Here is a 22,436-nt window from a genome sequence, read left to right on the forward strand (position 1 = left end):
GTCAAGAATTGACATAAGCTTGTGAGATCTGGGGGGTCAGAGTGCAGTGGTTATTGGAAAGCGAGGATGACTATTGCAGATCAAGCCAACGTAGGATGACTCCAGCCCTGGAAATGGGCACGTGGAGCTTCACGTGTCTGGTAGATCTTTAGCACCCAGAGGGTGCTTTTAAAGCTGTCAATCCTTTGGGATCTGACAATCAAACCTTTACCTGCAGATTAGAGGCTTAGGGGTCATAGGAAGGGGGTGATAAGCCTGTCCCTTTTAGCTCCAGGGTTGATTCATGGAGAAATGGAGGAGGCCTTGATCAAATCTCAGGTTTATATCTGAGGCACCACGGAAAAAACAGCTGTGTGAAGTCACAACCTGGTTCCAGATCTCGGCCCTGCTGAAGGACAGAAGAGGCTGAACACCTGAGGAACTTTCTGGAAGCAGGTTTATTGGCTGCAGCCCACCCGTCCAGAGTGTGGCTCATGCCTGAAACATTCTCTGGACAGAGATTCTGGAAATTCTCAGACCTTTATCCCTTGGAGGCAGGGAGGAGGGACATTCACATAACAGGTTTCTCTGTTCCATTTCGTAGACCAGACACGGGTTTCGCAAGTCTTATGTTTTCTTGGTTTAAAAAAAAAAAATCTTTTTGTACAACAAGTTTGCAGACAGTCCTGAATCCATGAGGATGAAATAATTCTATAAATGTCATTTCAATATACCAACTCCTATCCAAATGGGGAAACCCACCCGTGTCACAACTGCAAAACTGCATTGCTCACCTTCTGAACGATCTTCTGTCTACCCAGTCTAGTGTCCACTGCTGAGCATATTGCTGTCCACAATAGCCTCCTGTATGCACCTGCTCTCTCTCAGAGCAAGGGGAGGAGATATGCTCCCCTCTGGAGTCCGGGCTGATCCTGGGCCTTGCTTGAATCAACAGGGTGTGACTGTGAGGTGCTCTTGTAGCTCTTCCAGGCTCTGGGGCAGTTCCAGGGGGAGGGATGCCATGGTCGTGGGTGTGAAGGTTCAGGGAGGGAGTGAATGTCCCTGGAAATGGCTGGACCTGTGTGTTGGGAAAGGCCAGGCATGTGGAGGCTGGCCTTCATCTCCCACCAGCTGCTCTTCCCAGGGTCGGCAGGGGTGTTGTGGAGCTGGCCCCAGCCGGGCCCCAGGGAGACAGAAGAGAAAGGGAACTACAGGGTGGGATGTGACTTAAGAGGGTTTTTGTTGTTTGTTGTTTGCTGGCTTCTGCTCACTGGCTGACAGAAGAGGCCTCAGCCTGGATCTGCTCCAGGACGTGGTGCGATGTCCACCCGCTGGGCTCATGTCACCTCCTGGGTCAGCGCCCTGAGCCCGTCTTTTTCTTCTGACCATGTTGCCTACAAAACCCCCTGTCCTGGTCCCCTGAGCTGTGCCTTCTCCCCTGCCGCTCCCCACCCCGCTCTCTGCCCGTTGTTTCGGATGTCATCTTCCCCAGAATGACAGGAGGGGGACCCGCCATGTCTTGGGCTGGGCAGGGCAGAAGGGCAGCTGTCTCAGCTCTGATCCGCTCTCTGTTCTGGTTTCCTGGGGGGCGGCCATGTTATCTCCCCACCACCAAGACCCTCACTTCCAGATAAAGGGCTCCAGGTTGGGGGCGGGGATCCTGGAAAGCTGCTCGCGACTGATAACAGCCCTGCTGGTGGCCATGGGAGCCAGGAGGGGGCAGCACACACATTCCGCACCTGATTGTAATGAAGCCTGAGCCCTGGATCTGTGTGCCGCAGTCCGCCTCTCAGCCACTTACATCCACGCCTGGCTTGGCCTCTAGAGGTGCAGCTAGCAGTGTCTCAGGCAGGTGGTCTTGAGTCTCTGGGGCCAGCTGTGGTCCTTGCGGTGTCACAGTCACTCCTGGCGTAGTGTGGGACATCAGGGATCAGCGTTTCTCAGTGATGCGCAAACAGGAGCTCAAGAGCATCCTCAGGAGTAAAGGCCCTGGAGCTGAAGGCCCAGCCAGGACCTTCTAGTTCAGATTGGAGACTGAGCTTCAGAGAGGCTGCTTCACTGTCCTGAGGTCACACAGCTCATTAGAAGCACACCCAGCGCACAGGACTCTTGTCCTAGCACCTGAGTGTAGAGCCATGATTGGAGTCAGTCCTCTTGGGTCTGGATCCTGGCCTCACTCCTGCCAGTGGGCGACTCCTGCTGTCTGTCTGTGCCTAGGTCATGAGACATGAGTAGAAGCTTCCCATTGGGTGGTTTGAAGGTCTGACTGGGACAGTGAGACCCTGCAGTACAGGGCCCCATGCTTGACGCACCTGCCTGCTGCGAGTGTGTGCGTTGGGGTCCCCACTCCTCCTGCTCCCCGTCGCTCTCCTGGTGGACAGTACTGAGCGCCTGCCTGTCTTTGGTCTTCAAGATGCAGGCAGAGCTATGTGGAGCTGGCACCATTGAGACAGAAGGGAAAGGGAAATACAGGGTGGGATGCGACTTAGAGGCGTTTTTTTTTTTGTTGTTGTTGTTGTTTAATTATTTTGGCTTTAAGCACTGAGGGCAGTGAGGTCAGGCCTGGGGTCAGTAGGCTCCATGTGTCCTGACTGACACCCGGCTTCTGCAGCGAACCCCTCAACTGCTCCGTGCCCCAGTTCTTCCTTCTATAAGTGGAGCAAGAACCAGCCTAGCTGCCACCTCGGGAGGCCTGGGGGACTGACCATCACTCACCCCCTCAGAGCGACCCAGGTCTCCACAAGGCAAAGTGGGAGGATAGTGTTGGGCAGGGCTGCGGGGTGGCTCAGAGCCTGGCTGGCAGCCGAGGTCCCCAGGCCCTCAGCCACCCATCTGAATGTGCCATCGGGGTCACTGGATGGGTGGGTGGTGTGGGGGCCAGACACAGGCCAGTGCACCGGGAGCAGCACCTGGTGGCAGTCTGCATGCCCCCTGCTCCCCGTTCTCATAAGGAGCTGCGCCTGCTCGGGTGGCCGGAGGACCTGGGAGTGCAGGGGCTGCACCTGTTTCCAGGTGTTCTCCAAAGTGGGGGCCGTGAGCAGCTGCTCCTTCTCCAGAAAGAAGAACAAAGCAGATACCCTGTTCTCGTGGAAGGACATGGTTCTGGGAGACCACACCTGGGGGCGGGGGGCCAGGCTTGTGCAGAACAGCCCCTCCTCTCCTGGAGATCCCTGCCGTGCTGTTGGAGAGGTCCCCATCCTGGGCTCTGAGAGAGCCTTCGCAGGCCCTCAGGTGGTCCTGAGCTATGTGCATGGTGGGCAGCAGCAGCACCCAAGGCCTCCCTTGTTCCCACGCCTTGGCACCCAAGAAATCCTCAGGCATAGCAAAAAAAATGGATTGTGGGCTTTCCCCTCAGTTCCAAGGGAAATGACCCCCCCCATATGGAACTTCTAGAACATTCCACCACATCGGTAATCCTGCACATCCCTGGCCAGTAGGCAATGGGCAGGCACAGGCCACCTGGCCCCTCCATCAGCCCTGTACCTTGTCCTGACGCAGTTGTCCTCTGCCCACATGTTGTCCAGCCCTGAGTCTTCAGAGCATGAGCAGGGATGGTCCTTTGTCCTTTTCACAGCCATGCAGTCCCGTCCAGCAGCCTTGGCCTTGCAGAATTGGTGGGTGCAGTGTGAGTCAGCTCGATACCGTCCTGGGTGCCAGTTCAGGAGAAATCGAGGCTAAGGGACTTGTTCTGGGCCTACAGGGGTCCAGAAAAGCCCAGGTACCTGTGCTCCTGCTGTGGTCCTACAGTGACCAGCTGGTGACCGGGAGCCCAGAGCCCCCAGGCCCCAGCCTCCTCATCTGTAAAATGACGTGGAAGAACACGGGGATCCTGGGTGGGTTCAGCCCAGCAGTGCAGCCCCTCTGAACACAGGGAGGACGGCAGCTGTCACCTGGCCCTTCCAGGGGGGAACACTGGAACACCCACGACCCCACTGAGAACGCTGCCCCCTCGCAGATGCCCACAGCAAGCTGCTCCTCAGGGGCGGCTGCCTACGGCCAGAGGGACAGCCCTGTGCTGGGCTCTGGGGCTGGCCTGCAGGTGGCAGCCCATGGCCAGGTCTCTGCCTCCTGCTCTAGGAACGCTGCCCCTCCCTCTTCAGACAGGAGACCAAGGCCCTGAGAGCTGGAAACACTGCCCAGGGCAGAGGGAGCAGCTGGGGCTGGGAGCCTCGATCCTTCCAGGGCCACAGGCAGAGGTGACCAAGAGACCTACGGAGCCTGGTGCACGGCTAGGCCCTGGTTAAAAAATGGGGGATTCTACAACAGCCGGAGCAGAACCCTAACCACAGCCTGTGTGGCCATGCAGTCACCTGCCCAGGGGCCAGCTGTGTCACAGAACCCCCTTCCTAGAAGAGGGAGACCACTGCCTTCCAGAAACCAGGACTGAAAGCAAGGCCAACCTAAGGAAGGCCACTGACACAGGGGATTGAGGCCTCTAGGGACCTTTGCTGGTGCCAGGGCCTTGGCCAGAACCGTATCCAACAGCACTCCTAGCACACTGGGCTGCAGGGACAATGAACGAGAGCGTGGGGCATGCCCAGCCCAGCCCCGCCCCGAGGCCTCCCAAGTGCCCTCAGTCCTGGACACCTCTGTCCCAGCACCGTCCCCACAAGTGCCCTGGTATGGAAGGCCATCATGAGAAACATGGGCAGAAGTGAGACCTGTCCAGCGAGTCCTTCAGCTCTGTGCACAGGGACTGGTGCCCAAGGGCAGAGGCCCCAGAGCCTGCCCTGCATGGCCCCAGCCCACAGCCTCTCTGCCCGGGGGACTTTCAGGTAGAGACTAGGGAAGGGCACATGGTGGACCAGACAGGGACATCTGGAACAAAACTCCTTTCTTATTTAGGAATCTGAAGCAACATAGGTCTCTGGGCACCTGCTGGGGACTGAGGCCCCTTCTGCCCTGCCCCTGCTGTGGGGTGGAGCTGCTCAAGCCACTGTGCGCTGGGGCCCTGCAGAGTCTGGGGCCCCCAGCTGTGACCACAGTGCCTTTGGGTGGGCGGCAGGGGCAGCAGAACTGGGGACAGGTTCCCTAGAGCCTGACCCAAGAGAGCTCGGGAGGCTACAAGGGCAGGACGTGACTAGGGAGGAAGACAAGTGGGAAGGACTCAGTCCTGCCACCGAGGGCTCTGCCCTGAGTGACACTGTTGGCAGGTCCTCCCGCCTGCTGTTCCTGCCAGGTGCCTGATCTCATCTCAACCTCTGAACAGCTCCCAGGAGGGCAGCCATGCAGTGAGGGAGGAGCAGGGTGACAGTCTGAGGTCCCTGAGGACTGAGGGGGCAGGGCTCGGGCTCAGGAGCTGGTTTTCCTACTGGGAAATGGGGCTGAGGACAACCCGCAGGCTCTGATGACCACGGGACCCGAGGACGGAAACAGCCCAGTCCCCTAGCCTGGCCCAGCACGCAGGACCACCAGGTCGCCCCTGCACCATCGGGAACCACGGCGCCTGCGTCATGAGCTTTGCAAGGTCTGAAGCCAGGAGAAACCGAGGCCCAGGAAGCCAGTGGCCGGGCAGGGGGTGGGGCCGCTCTGCCCAGCCTGCTCCACGGTGTGTGGACCCTGACCTTCCCACAGCAGTCCCTGAGCCGCCCACAATGACCCCAAGGAAGTGAGGGTCTGCAGGGCCTCTGGCGCCCGTCTGGGCATCACCAAGGCTGGACTACTCACGGGTGGGAGCACAGCGTGGTCAAGTGCAGAGGGCAGAGCCCTGGGGGGCCCAGCCAAGGCCTTTGGGGCCGGGGAGCCTGCTGCGTGGGCTCCCTCCCGAGTCTCCACAGGCTCTGGGCCGTGGAGGGCCTGGGGCTGCCTGAAACAGAGGCACGTGGTCCCCACATGGCACCTGGTAAAAACAACAAGTGGCGAAGGCACAGCGTCCCCACTCAGACCAACCAGGGGACGACAGGCCCTTCCAGACCCGGGAGGAAGACAAAGGGTGGCAGAGAGGAGCCTTCCCAGCCCGGCTCTGGGTCAGACCAGCTGAAACCCTCAGCCGTCGTGGTGGTGGGGTCCCAGGCAGGACTGCCCTCCTCATCTCCAGTCTCCCTGCGGGTGTAGGGGACGGTGGCTCCTCCCTCACAGGGCTGCCTGTGGCACAGGGGGACAGGTGCACAGATGGCGCTGGGCACAGACACAATACCCAGAGTGTGCCACACGGGGGCTGGTGGTTCTTCCTACACCTGGGAGGGCAGCCTGCAGAACCAGCCTGACGCAGAGCACCAGACTGTCCCCCAGCCCTGAGGTCCTCCCCTGGCAGGTGACCTTTGCTGGCCAGTGGCTTTGTCTGAGATCTGGGGCTTCCCTGGAGGAGTCTCAGTCCTTGAGCAGGCTCACAGCGACCCCTGCTGTCCGCCACTCAGAACTGTCTTAACCCACCAGCCAGTGCCACCCAGGAGGCCAGGAGAGGGAGCAGGGAGAGGGAAGGGCCTGGTTCCCAGGTCTGGGAAACTCTGCCAGGACAATGCAGGGAGGGGATGCTCCTATAATTAAGTTCAGGGAACACTAAGTCCTGAAATAGGCAGGGAGCTTGAGATCAAAGAAAGTCCTTCCTCCCTCACTGCCTGCCTTTGTTCCTCTGGATAAGTGTCACCTAGACTCACCACTGAGCAAAGAGGAACTGTTTCCCAGGGACATTATTTCCTGATCCACACAAGCTGTTAGCAGCCTGGGCTGATCTGGTGGGTCTTAAATTGGACTCTTTAAGCAGTAGATACCAAGAACTGCCCCAACGTGGCTCAGAACCACGGGGACAGGCAGTGTCCCTGCGGCCTGCACAGAGCTGAAAATGCATCCAGGCTGATCTACCTGCTGCACTTCAGGGACGACTCCCCTCCTGGAATCCCCAGGCCTCGACCCTCCTACCACTAATGTGGCACTTAGCTGCCCTTCCTCCTGTCCCAAACTGGTCTGAAGTGCTCAAGAACAGAGATGACAGGGGCGGAGCCATGGGCCCCTGGGTCTTGACTGGAGGCCTGACCCCAGGTGTCAGAGTCTCACTTGAGACAAGCTCTTTGCATCAATAATCAAGTCAATGGAGGTCACTGAGGTGGGCCCTAAGCCAGAGCGACTGGTGCCCTTTAAAAGGTGTGTGGGGATCGAACCCAGGACAGGCCTACGCAGAAAACCCCCTGTGGGCACAGGGACGCCATCACAGCCAGGGAGGGCTGGACAGGCCGCCCCTCCCAGCCCAGCCCTCAGAAGGAGCCACTGCTGCCAATGCCTGGCCTTGGGCTTCTGGCCTCCAGAGCCCTAAGGCAGGCCGTCTTTGCCGATGAAGGCCCCAGGCGTGGCCCTCTGCTCCAGCACCTGAGCAGACGGAGGCAAGGGACTCTAACTTCTATGCCACAGAAGTGTCTGCTAAAACTCTTGGTGGCTGCCCACCAGGTCACAGTCCAAACCTCTGCAGGGCACAGAAGCCACTTCTCAATGGGAGTCTGCCTCCCTTTCCAGGGCACCTCCAGCCTCAGCCTCTGCCCCCAGGCTGCTTGGCCTCCCTGCCTCCAGGCCCCAGTCTGACTTGGAGACTGCAGTCCTACCATGGCCCTCCTGGTACAGCCTCCTGTGCTGAAGCCAGCAGCTCATATGTCCCCCGGCTACTGTGGGTGCCTGGGGACAGGGACAGCATCTCCTCTGGTCTACTGTCCTGGATGCCCACTGCCTGGTGGCCCAGGGCCTATGGGGAATGAAGGAGCAGCAGACACTGTGGCCACACACACAGGCACCCAGGACCGTATCGGGCTGACTCACACTGCACTCCACCAATTCTGCACCCACCAATTCTGCAAGGCCAAGGCTGCTGGATGGGACTGCATGGCTGTGAAAAGGACAAAGGACCTTCCCTGCTCATGCTCTGAAGTCTCAGCGCTGGACAACATATGGGCAGAGGCCAACAGCGTCAAGACAAGGTCCAGGGCTGACGAAGGGGCCAGGCGGCCTGTGCCTTACCACTACCTACAGGCCAGGGAAGAGCAGGATTACCGACGTGATGGAATGTTCTAGAAGTTCCACATGGGGGGGGGGGTCATTTCCCTTGGAACTGAGGGGAAAGCCCACAATCCATCGTTTTTGCTACGCCTGAGGATTTCCTGGGTGCCAAGGTGTGGGAACAAGGGAGGCCTTGGGTGCTGATGGGTGCTGCTGCTGCCCACCATGCACACAGCTCAGGACCACCTGAGGGCCTGCGAAGGCTCTCTCAGAGCCCAGGATGGGGACCTCTCCAACAGCACGGCAGGGATCTCCAGGCTGTTCTGCACAAGCCTGGCCCCCCCGCCCCCAGGTGTGGTCTCCCAGAACAGCGTCCTTCCACGAGAACAGGGTACCTGCTTTGTTCTTCTTCCTGGAGACTGAGCAGCTCCTCACGGCCCCCACTTTGGAGAACACCTAGAAAGAAATGCAGCCCCTGCACTCCCAGGTCCTCCCGCCACCCGAGCAGGCGCAGCTCCAGGGACCAGGGGGCATGCAGACTGCCACCAGGTGCTGCTCCCGGTGCACTGGCCTGTGTCTGGCCCCCACACCACCCACCCACCCATCCAGTGACCCCGATGGCACATTCAGATGAGTGGCTGAGGCCCTGGGGACCTAGGCTGCCAGCCAGGCTCTGAGCCACCCCGCAGCCCTGCCCAACACTGTCCTCCCAAGTTTGCCTTGTGGAGACCTGGGTCGCTCTGAGGGGGTGAGTGATGGCCAGTCCCCCAGGCCTCCTGAGGTGGCAGCTAGGCTGGTTCTTGCTCCTCTTACAGAAGGAAGAACTGGGGCACGGAGCCGTTGAGGGGTTTGCTGCAGAAGCCGGGTGTCAGTCTGGACACATGGAGCCTACTGACCCCAGGCCTGACCTCACTGCCCTCAGTGCTTAAAGCCAAAATAATTAAAAAACAAAACAAAACAAACAACAACAAAACCCCTCTAAGTCGCATCCCACCCTGTATTTCCCTTTCCCTTTGGTCTCCCTGGGGCCCGGCTGGGGCCAGCTCCACATGGCTCTGCCTGCATCTTGAGGACTAAAGACAGGCAGGCGCTCAGTACTGTCCACCAGGTGAGCGACGGGGAGCAGGAGGAGTGGGGACCCCAACGCACACACTCGCAGCAGGCAGGTGCGTCAAGCATGGGGCCCTGTACTGCAGGTTCTCACTGTCCCAGTCAGACCTTCAAACCACCCAACGGAAAGCTTCTACTCATGTCTCATGACCTAGGCACAGACAGACTGCAGGAGTCACCCACTGGCAGGAGTGAGGCCAGAATCCAGACCCAAGAGGACTGACCCCAATTATGGCTCTACTCAGGTGCTAGGACAGGAGTCCTGTGCGCTGGGTGTGCTTCTAATGAGCTTTGTGACCTCAGGAAAGTGAAGCAGCCTCTCTGAAGCTCAGTCTCCAATCTGAACTAGATGGTCCTGGCTGGGCCTTCAGCTCCAGGGCCTTTACTCCTGAGGATGCTCTTGAGCTGCTGTTTGCGCATCACTGAGAAACGCTGATCCCTGATGTCCCACACCACGCCAGGGGTGACCATGACACCACAAGGACCACAGCTGGCCCCAGAGACTCAAGGCCACCTGCCTGAGAAACTGCTAGCTGTACCTCTAGAGGCCAAGCCAGGTGTGGATGTCAGTGGCTGAGAGGTGGACTGCAGCACACAGGCAGATCCAGGGCTCAGGCTTCATTACAATCAGGCGCAGAATATGAGCGCTGCCCCCTGGGGGCTCCTGGCAGGACTGTTATCAGTGGCAAGCAGCTCTGGAAGTGAGGGTCTTGGTGGTGGGAGATAACACAGCCACACCCCTGGAGACCAGAACAGAGAGCAGAGCAGAGCTGCCAGAGCTCCCCTCCTGCCCCACCCAGCCCAAGACATGGCGGGTCCCCCTCCTGTCACCCTGGGGAAGATGACATCTGGAACAACAGGCAGAGAGCGGGGTGGGGAGCGGCAGGGGAGAGGGCATAGCTCAGGGGACCAGGACCCGGTGGGGGGGTGGGTGTGTAGGCAACATGGTCAGAAGAGAAAGACGGGCTCAGGGCGCTGACCCAGGAAGTGACATGAGCCCAGCGGGTGGACGTCGCACCACGTCCTGGAGCAGATCCAGGCTGAGGCCTCTTCTGTCAGCCAGTGAGCAGAAGCCAGCCCCTCCAATGGCTGGTCACTGTCAGGACACTCAACACCGACCTGAGGACAGGGGACAGGGCCTCAAAACCAACCGGGGGACCGGGGACAGAGGAGCATTCTGACAGGGTCCGGACACAGGTGCCAAGAAGCCATTGTTCATGCTCTAGAGCCCATATGACCCCAGGGCCCATCTGATACCACCTGTGACCAGCCGCAAGATGCTGAGGACAGTCATGCCACGCCTGTCTTGGTCACCATGGGCAGCAGACACCAGTTAGACAGGTGTTCCCACCACGTGGGGCTGTCGGTGGCCAGCAGGCTGCATATCCCGCGTGCTCAGGAGGGTGCGTGGGCACCACTCTCTCTGTCAGAGTCAGAAACAGCCTCAGAGGAGGCAGCTGGCCCAGTCCCAGAGCACTGCCCACGTCACCAGCATGGTGGCCAGTTCCCCTGAAGCGGCTCCTGAGTGGAAGGACGTGGAGGGCAGGCCAGCAGGCAGGGAGCAGGTGCCACTCTGTCTTCTGTCACTCCCAGGGCCTGACACTCCGCAGGGTGCTGTGGTCAGCAAGGCAGATGCTGCTGTGGCGTGGACCCTCTGGTGGTAACGAACTCAGGCAGCAGCCAGCCGAGAGGGGTGGTCACCTCACGCGGCACAGACGACCAGTCCTGAAGACCCACGGGGAGTGGACATGAGCTGCAGGCATGGCGGAAGGCCTGTGCTCAGAGAAGGCCGCAGAATCCAACCGACACTGGCTGACCAGAGACGACTCCTCCTCTACTTTTTTAAAAAAAAAACCGTAAAACACTTTAATTTTTGTAAATATACAGGAACAACCAGGGTGGTAAACAAGAGAAGGTCTATCTTTAAGAGGAAAATCCTTATCTTAGTAAACTGAGCAACTGGAAGCCCTGTGTGTGGGGGGGTGGGCGAAGGTCAAATCTTAACATCTGGGAGAGGGCAGATGTTAAGCCAGTCCTCAGAACCTCCCTCCAGGTGTCTATTCTAAGACGTGGTCGTGGTCTCCAGACTACATGGTTCCATGGGAAGCTGCCTGTCTCCTAGGGGCAGCTGGGGGACAGGGAGGGTCTCAGGTTTTGGCATCCTGACGGGGCGAGGGCCAGGGCCAACCCATGACCTGCAGTGTGCACCACAGTCCTGAAGGAAAACCTCATCCTGCCTCCAATGCCCCACTGTGAGGGGGTACCCAGGGGGCCGACACCCCTGTGGCTGGGAACACACATTGGTCTTTCCTTTCCTGCCTGTGCAGTCGCTGGACACCAGAGGGCGCTGAGGCACTCCAAGAACATGGCCCCCAGCCCCTCAGCCACCTATGGAGGTCTGGGCTTTCATGGGCTCTTCTGGGTATGAAGAGATCTAGGTTTTCTTCCCTTAACCGTTAGCTGACAAACTAAAAATATGCTACATTACGTTGCACTCATAATTCTTTTTTTTTAAGAGAGAGAGAGTTTTAATATTTTTTTTTTTTAGTTTTAGGCGGACACAACATCTTTGTATGTGGTGCTGAGAATCGAACCTGGGCTGCACGCATGCCCAGGTTGTGGCTACTGCTTGAGCCACATCCCCAGACCTGGACTCGTAATTCTGATCTCATTTTTTTTTTGGTACCAGGAACTGCATTCAGGGGTGCTTCACCACTGAGCCCCAGCCCAGCCCTATTTTGCATTGTATTTAGAGACAGGGTCTCACTGAGGCTGCTTTTGAACTCAGGATCCTCCTGCCTCAGCCTCCTGAGCTGCTGGGGTGACAGGCGTGGGCCTCATCACCCGGCTCTGATGCTGTTTTTCAGGGATGTTTTAACACCTGCATAATCAGAGACCGAGACCCGCTGGTCTGTGGATGAACAAAGCCATAAAGCAGTGGTCTGCTGAACAGCTCCTGGCTCTCCACCCACCCCTCGCCTGCCCTCCCATGACATTGACCTGTTCTTACCGGTTTCTGGCTCCACCATGTTCTTTTCTGCAGATGCTTCTTGGGGCTCTTTCCCCTGTGGGGCTGTGCTGGAGAAGACGCCAACTGGAGCCCACTCGAGATACAGGGGGACGTGGTGGAACTGCAGAGGCAAAGGTGCCAACACTGTGGGTCCCTGTCATGGGACACAGCTGAGAGGGACTCAGTCCCATGTGCAGATGACGCGCCCCAGGGTCGAGAAGATGGGTGCAGAGGAGCCAGGAGACGCGCAGCCCAGAACCCCAAGTGCTCTGGGTGCCTGAGGAAAACACTGGGGCCCAGGCTGAGAGGCAAAGGCCACGTCTCTGTCGCCTTGACCTGCGGTGGGTTCCAGGTGCCCTGTGCGCTTTCTCTAGTCAGAGGATGAAATGGGGACTGTGACAAGGGGAGGAACTGCTGGCACAGGGCAGCTCCAGGGGAAGTCATTGGGTCGCAAAGCCAAGAGAGTTCATGTTGCCGTTTAGAGGCGACCTGTGTGCCAGGGGTTTCTTAAAAAAGGTTGAGACAGCCCCTGCTAATAGCCACCTCAGAAGAAGGCCCCTGGGTAGCTACAGGGCAGGGTGGGAGGGAGACTTGTCAACTTACAGCCCTTGGGACTCTTCAAATTTCATACTGCATTCAAGCCTCAATGATTAATTATGCTCAGGGGAAAAAAAACAAGCAGCGGGGCACGGTGGTGCACACCTGTAATCCCAGTGGCTTGGGAGGCTGAGGCAGGAGGATAGGAAGTTTGAGGTTAGCAAGTTCGAGACCAGCCTCTGCAACTTGGTGGGGCCTTAAGCAACTTAGTGAGACCCTGTCTCAAAATAAAATATAAAAAAGGGCTGGGGACAAAGCTCAGTGGATAAACACCCCTGGTTCAATCCCTGGTATAAAAACAAAAAAGAAAAAGAAAAAAATGTGCTCGGGAGGGAGAGGGAGCAGCCTGGGGGTCTGACAGTTGGCGGTGCCACTTAGGAGCTGTGTGGCTTCGGGTCACTGGGCCTCAGTCGAGGCTGCTGACGGGAGCGGTCAGTGAAGAAAACACTTGTCAGAGTCAAAGGGGAGGCTGCGCCCGGATGTACCTTTGTCATCGTCCACTCTGGTGATGGGGACTCCTTCCTGAAGCAGTGAGGAAGGAAGGGAAGGCTGCAGTCCAGACATGGCTCCTGGATGGGCCACCAGAGACACTGCAGTCCAGCAGGCCAGGCTCTCACCAAGCCCTGATGGTGCAGTGGGCAGGGCCCCAGCTGGGAACCCCCCAGGGCTGGAGGGTCCAGAAAGGCCTGCCTGCGGGTGACTGGGGGCCTGGCAGACAAATGACCTGTGGTGGGTTAAAGGTGGCTCCCCAAGAGATGGCCATCTAGACCCCCAAGACCTATCAGTGCATCCCCTGCAAGTACCATCAAGACCCCCAGATGGTCCAGGGTTATCTGGGTGGGCTGTAAGCCCAGGAGAGGGATCTGGGGCCAAGAAGAAGGCCACGTGAAGACAGGGCAGGGACGGGAGTGGCGCAGGGAGCTGATGGATGCCGGGAGCCCAGCAGTGGGCAAAGGCAGGACAGGTCCTCCCCAGAGCCCTTGGAAGCCCTGGCCACACCTTGCTCTTGGATGCCTGCCTGCCTGCCAGCTCTGCGACAGGTGACTGTGTGATCTTAGGCCACCTAGCTCACGGCCACCTGTCATGGAGCCCCAGAGGCCCCTGTGCTGCAGATACACGTGTGTGCATACAGGGACGGCCCTGCACACAGGACCGGCTGCAGCTCACCACAGGCACAGATGGCGCCACAGCCAACCAGGGAGACCCAAGTGGGGGCAGGAACGGAAGGCAAAGGATGGCCGCTGGAGCTGGGCAGGGGCCGAGGGTGCTTCCTGCAGCACCCTCGGGGGGGGGGGGGGGGGGGGGCGGGCCACCAGCAAGTTGGAACCCAAACTGAACTCATGCTGGGCAGTGGGCACACCAGCTCCCGGGCCCTCTCCCTGCAGCAGCTCCCAGTGGCCTATCTTGGAATAGGCCAGGTGTCAGAAGGCCTTGTGGGCCTCCAGGGGTTCCAGGAACTCCACGATGGCAGTGACGCCACCCTCAGGCAGCAGCACGCAGTCCAGGCTTCTGAAATGGCCGAAGGTCTCCCGCAGCTCGGCCACCAGGGTGCCTGTCGGGAGGTTCTTGGCCAGAATCACAGTCTTGCTTCGTTCTGCTGCCACCTGCAGGGAGGAGAGGCCATGTGAGGGACGGCAGCAGGACTCTTCAGCTGGACACTGGCACTGACCTGGTGGCCTCTAGTCAAGGTGCGCCCCTGGGGGCTCAGTGGCCAGGCACCTGGGAGGACCCAAGAGGCGCCACCCGCTGGCTCCACAGCCAACAGGCAGCTCCACTGAGGGCGAAGGCCCAGGGCACCAGGTGAGAACCCCAGGGTCGAATCCCAGCCCCAGCTGAGTCACCAGATCCTGACAGTGACTGACCACAGCCCCGCTGGACCTCCCAGGCGCCCTGCGCTGGGCAGTAATCGAGATCGGCACCTCAGCGTGGAGGGCTCTTCCTGGCACTGCGGACCACCTGCAGCCACAGGCGTGGGAAGCAGAGCAGCAAGGAGCCAGTGCCCCCAGGAGCAGCCACCGCCCCCAGGAGCTGGCTGTCCCTGTCCTTGGGAGGGGAGACTCTGAAGTTGAGCCCTCGGTTTGGATCCAGTCACCACAGGACCCACCCACACCCCCAGCCTCCCCTGGGCCGCCCCAGCTCTGGAGCAGCAGCAGTCGACTGCCCAGAGGTGGGGACAGCGGGGCAGTGGGCACCCACCTGGCTGAAAGAGTCCAGGCTGACGCCGTTGTCGATGAGGAAGCGTCGCACTTCTTGGACCAGCTGAGTCTCCCAGAGGGCCACGTGCACGGCCACCCTGCCCTTGGTCTCCTGTGGGGAGAGAAGAGGAGGCCGGGCCCCTCAGGCAGGGCCTAGCCAGTTGGGCAGGCCCAGAGGGGAGGGGATTCAGGGTGCTGTCGCCCACCCACAATGATGTGGGGACCACGCTCTGGTGCTACACCAGCTCTCTGCCCTCCGCAGCCATGCATCCCCGCCCACCCTCCAGCTCTTCCCTTCCGCAGTGGGCAGGTCTCTGTGTGGCTCCTCTTGCAGCCCTGGGGCTTCTGCATGCGCTGACCTTGACCCCATTACAGCCAGTCCTGTTTCTGTCACCTCCCCACCTGCCCACTTTCCTGCCACAGCACCCCCCAAGCCCTTCTCTCTTCCCCTGCCTCCTCTAGGTGGCACTACAAGGCAGGACCTCTGTCCAGGTGCTGCTGAGCCCCAGTGCTCAGAGGGCATAGGCAGGGCCTGAGCGGCTGTGGCTGTCCATCCAACTCAGGCCAGGCTGCCCTCCCCAGCCCAGCAGCCACAAGCCACCACAAGACCAGGCACCTGAAGTGTGGCATGTTCAGATCCAGGTCGTGCTACCCACAAAATACAGTGGATTGATGGAAAGAAGGGAGGAAACACAGTGTGGCTTTTTACGTTGCTCACGTCAAAGTGACGAGGCTCTAGACGTCAAGTTGAAGACGGTGTCTCGTTAAGACTAGTTTTGCCTGTTTCTTTGTACACTCGTGGCCACTGGACGCTCACAATTACACGCGGGGCCGGCCTTCTACCTCCAACGGTCAGCGCTGACCCGAGTGCCCTGAGAGAGAGTAAAGGACAATGGAGAAAGCAGCTAATGGGCAGAACCAAGGGACGCCCTTTGCCAAGTGGCTGAAAAACACTCCGGAGTTTGCTTGAAACGACGCCAGCAGAGGGCGACCGTGGACAGCATTTGGAAGGAAGTCTGTGGACTCAATGCACGCAAGACACTCGGGCTCACTCACGTGGTCGAACACTTGCTCTTGGTGGCACTGTACTTCTGTGCGATGGCATCGGCCATGGCATTGGGCCCCATGAGCAGTGGGTTCCAGTTGTGGGAGCTGAGAGCAGGGGCAGGCAGAACGGGTCAGGCTGGGACCAACAGAGGCCTCTCACAGACACCAAAACTGCCATGAGCCTCGCCGGCCTTCCCCGCCCCCCGCCAGCTCTCCTGTCCTGGGCAAGCACCCGGCCTGCAGTGAGGCCGCAAACCCAAGCCCTGACAAGTGTCAGCATCTGCCCTGTGCCAGGGACCCAGCCCTTGGTGACACCTCAGAACCTATGCTGACACAGTCCCACTCTCCCAATGTGCAGTGGGGACACTGAGGCCCTGAAGGCCCCACCCTACAGAGGGAAAGGGCCCAGGCGGCTGGGGAAAGGCTGGGGGGTGGGCAGCAGAGCTTGGACGGGCGCAGGGGCCCCACAGGGCGGACGAGGACCTGGGGCTGCGGGCTTTGTCCTCAGACGCCTTCTTCTTCTTCTTGTAGGACGACCCGGGGACGTCCATGTCCTCACTGGCTTCCTTCCTGATGGTGGACGGCAGCACGTGCAGCATCCTGCCCTGAGGGGACAGAGCAGGAGGTGAGAGGAGCCCCGCCCTCCATCTTGTCCCCTCATCATAAGCCAGCTGGACTCACCACTGAGCCCTGATGGGAGACGGGGACGGCAGACAGAAAGCCACGTGGTCACTCTCCGTCCAGCTGAGGCTGGGGGCACCCTACACAGCCACGCCAAGGGGACTGTACCCCTCTGTGAGCACCCCACGGCTCCCGACTCCCCCTGGTGGATCCTGCACAGGTGACACTGTGAGCTGCACATGGCAGGGGCCAGTCTGGCCCGGTGCCCGGGACACCAATATGCCATGAGCAGATGGATGGAGGAGCTCTGGAGGTGGCCTGGCCCGGGCCTGGGCACACGGCACGGGGACACTGGGAGAGCAGCAGCTCCCTGGCTCCTCAGGGCCACCCACACACCCCAGCCAGCTCCCCTTTCACAGCATCTTCCCTTCAAGTAGCTCACTGGAGGCGACCACATGGCTGGCCACCGTGGGTCCTGGGACCCAGAACATGGACGCACGCCTGCTCATATAGCCACCCGGCGTGGCCTTCTCCGTCGCCAGGCTCAGTGACCCGGTGCCCACAAGCCACCTCACCTGGAACACCTGTCCGTCCACGGCTGCGTAGGCCTTCACCGTGTGCTCAGGGAACATGGAGGTGACAAAGGCGAAGCCCTTAGGCTTCTTGGTCAGGCTGTCGATGGGGTAGTGGAGCTCCGACAGGGGACCTGAGGACAGGGGAGGCGTCAGCCTGCTGGAGCTGGAGCTGGGGCTGAGCTCAGGGTGAGAAAGGGCCGGGCACTAAGGGGTCGGCCACACGAACACAGAACAGCTGTGCTGTGCCAGCCACCAGGCCCAAAGTCAAGGGCGTCATTTCACAGTCCCTCGTGCCTACTAAGTGGGGGAGGAGGGGCACCTGGCTCCATCCCGCTTCACGTGCAACCTGCCCTGGACCGGTCACCTCACCCACTCAGGCCTCCTGCCTGTGAATGGCACAACAGTCCCCAAGCGCAGGGTGGCCTCAAAGGTCCAAGGTCAGTGTGTGGTTACTACCCAGCACTGGCTACACTTAGTGCCGTGGAAGTGTTTGTGACTCTGTCCTACTCAGAGGACACTGTCTGCAGTGGACACTCTGAACACCAGGGTGTGACCACGCCCCCTCTGTGGGTCTTCCTCTTCCCAAATGGGCACTTGGAGCCTATGGACAATCCCCCTCCTGTCCTGTGTAGCACTATTGTGTGGCCAGGGCACCAGCCTGTGTGGGAGGACCTGGGGAGCAGGACAGCATGGCCAGACCTTCAGATCCCATGTGGGACCTCTATGGACGTCACGCTGTCTCTGATGCTCCACGTCCAGGCCAGCCTCCCAAGAGACAGGGGCTCGGGCAGCACTTACAGACGGTGCACCATGAGCCACCCCTCCCCACAGACTCGGCCCAGTGTGGCCGAGTGCAACCACAGGCCTGCAAGTTCCCAGTCCAAGAAGTAACGACCAGGGCAAGAACAAAGGGCCCTGGCTGTGGCCTCCTCTCTGAAGCTCGTTTGGATGGAAGACGAGGAAGGACAGCCTTCCCAGGCAGAGGAGCACTGCGGGCACTGGGGGCTGTGCGGCCGCTGGATCCCAACACCCAGCAGCCAAGGAAGCCCAGGAAAACGCCTCCACCTCTCCAGCTCGGTGCTCGGAGAGACAGTGAGAATCCCAGCTCTGCGGGCGTTGTGGCTGTGCCTCTAATCCCAGCGGCTTGGGAGGCTGAGGCAGGAGGATCAAGGCCAACCTCGTTGACCTACCAAGACCCCGACTCAAAAAATGAAAAGGACTAGGATGCAGCTCAGTGGTACAATGCCCCTTGGTCCAATCCCCAGAACAATTAAAAAGAAAAGAAAGGAGAGAAAATCCAAGTTCAAGTTCAGAGAGTAAAAGATGTCCTACATCTGCAGCAGGGAGGGACAGCAAGCCCTGTTCTAAGATGAGGAGACCCCAGCTGGTGCCACTGTCCAAGGCCAAGAGCTAGAGGGAGGTGGAGGGGGCTGCCCAGGGCTGGGGGCGGCCCAGGAGCAGGTCCTACCATAGGTGGAGAAGAGCTTCTCCAGGTCCTCCTTGGTGCTCAGCACAAGCACCTAAGCCAGGGCCCACGCAGGAGCCAGGGAGCCCAGGACGCAGCGCCGCGCCTCCTTACCCATGTACTCCCAGTTGCACTTCAGGGCTCTCTTCACCTCCTCTTCGCTGCTGAAATCCACAAAGACGTACCCTGAGAGGGGACCACGATAAGGTAACTGCCAGCCCTGCCAATGCTCGGAGTCAGAGGACGTGGGCACCTTGCTAGGTGCAGAAAGCGGGAGTCGCCACCGCACAGGCTGACCCCCCACCTGGCCACCCTTTGGAGGAGCACTCAGCACCCACCTGGCATTGAGGGTGAAGGTGCAAAAACCAGGCCCCTTCTGCCTCCCTCCCAGCCTCACCCCTTCCCTGACCATGTTCTGCAGAGAAGAAATGCTCACGATGGCCGCTGTGACCCAGCCCAGCACTGGAGGGTCACCTCCACACCACCTTGCCTGCAGCTCCAGAGGCCGTGACTACACAGAAACAAGCAGGTACAGAGGCCTCCACAGCCTCAACCTCACTGGGCCTTGACCCGTAAAGCCGCCAAGCAGCACCCCATCTACACTACCACAGTTTCCCCCAGCCTCCCCGACAAGCCCACATAAGCAAAAGTCTCCACTGCCTCCGGCTGCCAGAGGCCCTCCCTGCACTGGCCAGCGGGCCTTTCTAAACCCGACGCTGTCCTAAGCCCCGAGCCTCCACTGGGCCCAGGCTCCCCCTCTTACTGCAGCCCCAGGGCCCAGCCCAGCTTCCGCCCCCACACTTCCACCTGGGTCATTTGCTGCCCTCAACAGCGTCATGCTCAGGTGCTGGCTCTCTCCAGCGCCAAGGCCTCCAAGATGCTGTCCCTGAGCCCAACAAGGCAGGTACCTTCCTCCTGGCTCCCTGCCTGGTCTCTGAGGCATCATGAACCGGTGGCCCCACCACCAGCACCAACACCAACAGCAGCACTCCGAGCGTGCCCAGTGCTCACACCGACCGGGCCTGACCCTGACCCCTCCCAACTGCACGACAGGTCTGACCCCTTATGCAGACAAGGAAAGGATGCCGAGTTCCTGTCCCAGGTCACAGGGCTCCTAAGTGGCTGGCTGGGCTGTGAACCTGGGCAGGGGCTCTGTCCCCCGCCCCTCACACTGCCCTCTGCTGAGCTCCAGGAGTAACGGCTGCCTGAACCATCAGCCTGGTGAGCTGGGTGGGAGAGCTGGGGAGGGACAAGACCTGACAGAGCAAGGGCACTGGACCACCCCGACGCAGGAGCACCTTTCTCCTTGGGTGCCAGCTCGGCCAGACCTGACCACTGTGCCCAGGTGGCCTCTTCCTACCAAGGCATTCCCAACTCTAGGGTCCTATGGTCCAGACACCCAGTGGTCACAGAGCCTTAGTATGGTTCTCTGAGATGTGGCTATTCTGCCACTGGTCTCCTATGGCTTTCTGGCCTAGCTGGCCCCTGGGCTGGGCAGGTGCCCTCCTCTCCCAGATCCACCTTCCTTCCAGCCATGCTCACTGCCTGGAGACACCAGACCCAGGGCTCCAAGGCCAGGGGAGGAGGCTCACAGCCTGGAGCGGACACCTGGGGAGATGTGGTCTGGGGCAACACCACGCATGTGCAGAGAGGTAGGGGACTGCCCGCTGGCAGAGCCGCCCATGGACTTAGCCCAGCATACCCAGACCTGCGGGCATCCACATGAACAGAACAGGGGAACCTACTAGAACAGTGGAGGAGAAAATTCTGACACTATACACCAGGCTGCCAGAGGCAAGGATGACACAGATCCGCGTCCTGAACAGTTAGCCACATCCACAGAACTGAGGAACCCAAGGAGGAGAAGGGACAAGGCTGCCTTGGGACATCCCCAACCATGTGGCCAGCCCTCCCCCGCACATCCGCCCAGCTCCTAGGCCTTACCTGTCTTGTTCCCGTGCGCATTTCTCACTATTCGAATGGCCACTGGTTTCAGGGGCGCCAGGAATTCCAGGACATTTTTCTGCAAGGACAAGTTTTGCCCCTTATCATTCCCCCAAGAAACCATGCAACCAGATAAAGAGATAAGGAGCAAAGTGTTGGATCAGAAAAGATAACAAAGTGATCACGGTTTTTCTCCTTCCTTTAAGTCACACTCATCTCTCCTCCACCATAAAGAAAAACTGGGAAATAAAAACTGAAGAAGAAACGAATAATGTAATTATAAAATAATAACATTAACAGCAGCGTTTTAAGGCATTACATCTGGTCTTTTGTTCCTAAGGAGTTGTTTTTTTTTTTTTGGTTTTTGTTTTTTTAAATACTTGGGGTTAAAGCTGGCTTTTCTTACTTCTCTTTAAAGCACGGATATTTGTCTACGTTAATCACAGTGACAAACCTAAAGTTCCACTGTAGGGAGGTCCCCGACCTTCTTAACTACTCCCTTCTCTGGACATGTGTGAGATTTAAACACATTTTTAAAAATATGTGAACATTCAGGGTGTGAAACTCTAACAAATACTAAAAAGTACAAATCAGGAAACCAAACTGGTTCCTAATTCCGAGGCCAGTTCACTCTTCCTGGCTCTTCTGCAAATCAAAAGCCGCAGATCCATTTCCCATCTGGGCACTGGGGGAAGCCCTTGAGGCCCCACCCTGATGTAGCTTGTCCTACAAGGTGACAGAAGGACAGAAGGACACATCCGGGCGCTCCAGGTCAGTGGAAGAAGCCCAGCCAAGTTCTGAGCTTTCACATTACTGCATCCAAGTTTGCAATTACCAGATTCTTTCCAAACCGTCCCCTGCCCAGAGGAAAGCCAGCATGGTGGGTCACACACAGCTAGGTTCCTCTGGGGATGAAGCCATGTCCTGCTCCACACCTGGCCTTTTCTGCTGGCCGTGGCATCTTGGGGGTCTTCCCTGTCATCATGTTCTTTTCTGTGATACGTCATCTTACACCATTTTCATGTGTCCCCGTGAATTAACCCAGGTTTAACCTGGCACTGGTGACATTTTGGGCTAGTGACTCTTTGATGTGGGGGCTGTCCTGTGGCAGGGCTTACACAGCACACCTGGTCTCTGTTCACTAGAGGCCAGCAGCCCCCAACAGATGTTACCATCAAGAGCAGCTCTGACCACGGCCAGATGTTGTGCAGGGGTAGACCACTCCCCTCCGAGAACCACGGACACACCACTTCCCCAGAAATGGAACTTCAGGGTTGATGTGGGTTTTGGTTCTTATCAATGACTGCAAATCAACACGTTGAGTTATAAATAATAACAGGAAGGCTGCAAGAACGTTCCCGCATTCAGGCTCTGGTGTGCCGGGATTCACCTGGGGCAAAGCCCTGGCCAGGCACCAGCTCCGCAAAGGCCTGGATGTCCGTAAGGTTGCCGGGAGCTCCACGCGGCCCTCTAAAAGGCAAGAAAATGTTTATTGCCAAACATGAACGATGCATACCATTTTGGCAAGTGAAAAATGTGAACTCCAGTTTTGATTTTTTTTTTTTTTTGATAATCATGACAGAATCCAAACATGTGCACTGCCACCCGAGTTCTTGTTCTTTGAAAACCTTCTGTTCTTTGTGTTATTTTTCTGTTGGGTCATAAATCCTTCATAAAAATCTCTGTAAACTAGAGACACTAGACTCCTGCCTCTGTTAGGCATGAACCACTGTGACTTCACGACAGCTGCTGGCTTCCAGAGCTCTGGGCTGGTAGGTAGGTAATCAATCTATGGTTTTTTTTTTTTCTTTTTTCCCACGAAACTTTACAAATTGCTTAGAAAGAAACTTTTTCAGCTCAAATCCTTGATGTATCTGAACCTGATTTTATCAGGAGGATTAGGGCAGGGGTTCATCTTTTCTTCAAAAACAGTTAACTAGCCGGGCACAGTGGGCAGGCCAGTAATCCCAGTG

General features: G+C 58.6%; 1 protein-coding gene across 1 annotated transcript in view; it reads right to left on the bottom strand.

The window, feature by feature from the left end:
- Positions 1-621: 621 nt before the first annotated feature.
- The window catches only part of LOC106145613 (putative RNA-binding protein 19), a 32,349-nt gene continuing 10,534 nt past the window's right edge, over positions 622-22,436 (bottom strand). The window contains 13 exon segments of the mRNA XM_078027118.1: positions 622-2,192; positions 2,292-2,414; positions 3,463-3,625; positions 12,020-12,140; positions 13,102-14,220; positions 14,813-14,923; positions 15,868-15,884; positions 15,887-15,963; positions 16,342-16,463; positions 17,055-17,185; positions 18,523-18,705; positions 20,464-20,542; positions 21,854-21,933. Of these exon segments, the coding sequence (XP_077883244.1) occupies positions 14,038-14,220; positions 14,813-14,923; positions 15,868-15,884; positions 15,887-15,963; positions 16,342-16,463; positions 17,055-17,185; positions 18,523-18,705; positions 20,464-20,542; positions 21,854-21,933 (983 nt within the window). The 3' untranslated portion in view covers positions 622-2,192; positions 2,292-2,414; positions 3,463-3,625; positions 12,020-12,140; positions 13,102-14,037.

This window comes from Ictidomys tridecemlineatus, chromosome 2 (assembly GCF_052094955.1).
Source record: "Ictidomys tridecemlineatus isolate mIctTri1 chromosome 2, mIctTri1.hap1, whole genome shotgun sequence".
In the NCBI taxonomy this organism is placed as follows: Eukaryota; Metazoa; Chordata; class Mammalia; order Rodentia; family Sciuridae; genus Ictidomys; species Ictidomys tridecemlineatus.